Source organism: Salpingoeca rosetta, assembly GCF_000188695.1.
Source record: "Salpingoeca rosetta unplaced genomic scaffold supercont1.23, whole genome shotgun sequence".
Classification (NCBI taxonomy): Eukaryota; class Choanoflagellata; order Craspedida; family Salpingoecidae; genus Salpingoeca; species Salpingoeca rosetta.
In genome coordinates, this window is record NW_004754911.1 from 184396 (window position 1) to 187158 (window position 2763).

The following is a 2763-nucleotide window of genomic DNA, read 5'->3' on the forward strand; positions in this document are numbered from 1 at the left end:
GACGCCGTCGCCGTGCGATTGCGGCTGTGGTCGGGCGGGTCTCCTTCAGCGCGCGGCTACGCCCGGTACCCGGTCTTGCTGGCGTGCTCCTCGAGACGGCGCGACTTGCGGCTTGGCGTGTCTTCGCTTGCTGGCGCTGCCGCTGCTGCTTTGCGGTTGCTGGTGCGGAGTGGTCAGTATTCTTCACGACTTTCTTCACGACCGCGCCAGCAGGCCCGCCGCTGCGTGTTTGTGACACTCTGGAGGCGCCGCGAGTTACCGGTCTGCGTGCCTTTGCCTGCTGGCCCCGGCCCTGATGCGGTGTGGGTTTGGCCTTGGCTTCGGCCTTGGCTGTCTTTGTGCTGCACTGCGTGTCGACAGCCTGCTGTGGTGGCGTGGATTCTGCCTGGGCTGCTTCTTCCTTGTCGCTGGTGCTAGTGGTGTGGGTGGTTGTCGAGGAAGGCGTGTCCGAGAAGCCAGCAGTTGTGGCTGTCGTCTCAGGCGCAAGTGCTGGGGCTGAGGGGGCAGGGCCTCTCGTCCCTGTGTGTGTGTGTGTGTCATGTGTGTGTGTGTGTGCGTGTGTGCGTGTGTGCGTGTGTGTGGCATCGTTGGTTGTTGAACACAAGAAAGAAGGTGTACGAGGACACCACGAGGTATGTGATGATGACGGAATACCAAGATAGCAGCGAAAAAGAGGGTAAGGGAGCGAGAAGGCAAAAGGGCAAGAGGGCACAACATCACGAATGCACGGCCACCTGGGCAATGGCGGAAACATTCTCGTAATGCGCCATGTGCTCTTCGTCGAGCAGCCACTCAATGACATACCCAAGCCTGCTCAGCTGAATCCCGCGACCAAGGCAGCTATGTGAGCGCAGCGTCCAACGACAATTAGCAGCATACAAAGCAACAGCCAGTCGACAGCAACAGCTCAACAGCACGTGCAAGACCTTGCGAAACACACACTTACAAACACACATGCACACTTCCAGACACACACACACACACACTTACAAACACACACATGCACATACAAACACACAATGCAAACACCCTCGAAAACGCGATGGCAACTCACGTCGATGTCGCCAAGTTTTGTGTAAAGGACACTGGGAAAGGCCTCGCCACCGTGCATCTCCTCGCCCAGCGTGCACGCGTACACGGACACTTTATACATGCAGACAGTGATGGCAAAGGGGAACAAATACCCCTTCAAGTCACGCCACTCCGGGCCTGCGGACTTGATGGCCTTTGCTGCGTACTCCAGCACCTGCGCCTTGGCAGCATCCTGTGCCCGCCGGCTGTCACGGGTCTTGAGATCAATCAACAGTGGGTTGCAGTCAAGGTTCGAGGCCAGACGCACAGCATAGTGAACGACAACAGCGGGGTCGGCCTCAAACGACGCGTGGCTCTTGACGTACACTGCTGCATCACCACACGCCCTGACGAGGGGCGCTTGCATGCGGTCGTTGAAGAGCGTCTCGGGCGTGCAAAAGGCATCAGCAAAGTCTGCAGTGCAGTCAGCGTGCATGTGTGTGCGTGTGTGCGCATGTGCATGTGTGTGTGTGTATGATTGAGGGATACTCTCCTTCAGAAGCAGCTCATGCATGCGCAAGCAAACACATGCATGTACATGCACATGCGACACAAGCACGCGCATGCATGCAAACGAGTGCTGAAGACTCACTCCCTTTACGCCAGCACCAACACACATGTAACATGCACACACTCGACAGTGGCCTTACGCAGGGGTTTGTCCTTGTGTTTGACCACTTGGAACCACTCATTGTGCAGGTGCCAATCAGGGCAGAGAAGCTCGGCCGAGAACGGCTGCGCATAAACTGTTCTGTGGGCCACGTCCACGTCCTTTTCCTTCTCCTTGGCAGCATTGCGGGGGTCTACACTCGACTGTAAATCTGTATGAACCACACGAAGCAGCCAAAATGAGTTCCAGCAATGCGTCGGCAGCGTGTTGGCCAGACTGAAACGTCGCTGTTGCACGTTCTCTTCCACGCCGACGTTCCACAACAAGGACAAGGCCAACGCACCTTGTCGAAACTGTCCCAACTCTTTGCACTCGGCCGGTCCTTTGCGTGCGACTTCATCAAGACGACGAAGGAAGGTTTCCGCCTCGTCGAAGGTCACCTGTGGCACCTGCGCCTTCTTGATGTCGAACAAACTGCGGATTTCCTGTAGTAGGGTCTTGATGTCTTCCGTGAAGGACAGCTTCATCATGTTGTCGAGGTATGTCCTTGTGGCAGGTTTCTGCGGGGCACGCCACACTGGAAGGACTTCAATCCCATTCTTGGTGGCAATTGTTCGGATCTTCTCGGCGAAGGCATGGTATTGTGAATCGTCGTCTTCCTGGGTGCCCTTCAGAAGGCTCGTGTACTCTGCTGTGGCTGCTTGCAAATACGCGCGCGCAAGAACGCCAACCTGAACAAAAGGAGGGGGAAGAAGTGGGTTGAACAAGATATGCAGCAGGTGTCTACAAGTGAGAAGGAGAGATGACTGTGGTGCGCATGTTGGCGGCATTTGTGGGCAATAATGCCACTTTCCAAGAAGACACACACACAGCCAAAGACAGACAGACAGACACAGCCACAGCCACAGACAGACACAGACACACGCACACACACACACACAACAATATCACCCACCTCGTTTGCCGACAAGGTTGTGTAGACTACTGGGACATCTTGAGGCGCTTCCGTGCTGTCCTCGGACGAGTCGCCCTTGTTGTGGGTAGATGTGTGTGTGAGGTTGAGTGGGTGGGCAAGTGGCGTC

General features: G+C 56.2%; 1 protein-coding gene across 1 annotated transcript; it reads right to left on the reverse strand.

The window, feature by feature from the left end:
- Positions 1–56: 56 nt before the first annotated feature.
- On the reverse strand, positions 57–2742 carry PTSG_08312 (uncharacterized protein; the record flags this gene model as incomplete). Its single annotated transcript, XM_004990507.1, has 7 exons — positions 2637–2742; positions 2025–2412; positions 1722–1892; positions 1055–1485; positions 735–818; positions 237–475; positions 57–159 (listed from the first exon to the last, which is right to left on the reverse strand). The coding sequence occupies exons 2-7, from the start codon at positions 2209–2211 to the stop codon at positions 57–59; spliced, it is 1215 nt and encodes a 404-aa protein (XP_004990564.1). The 5' UTR covers positions 2212–2412; positions 2637–2742.
- Between the last annotated feature and the right edge of the window lie 21 nt (positions 2743–2763).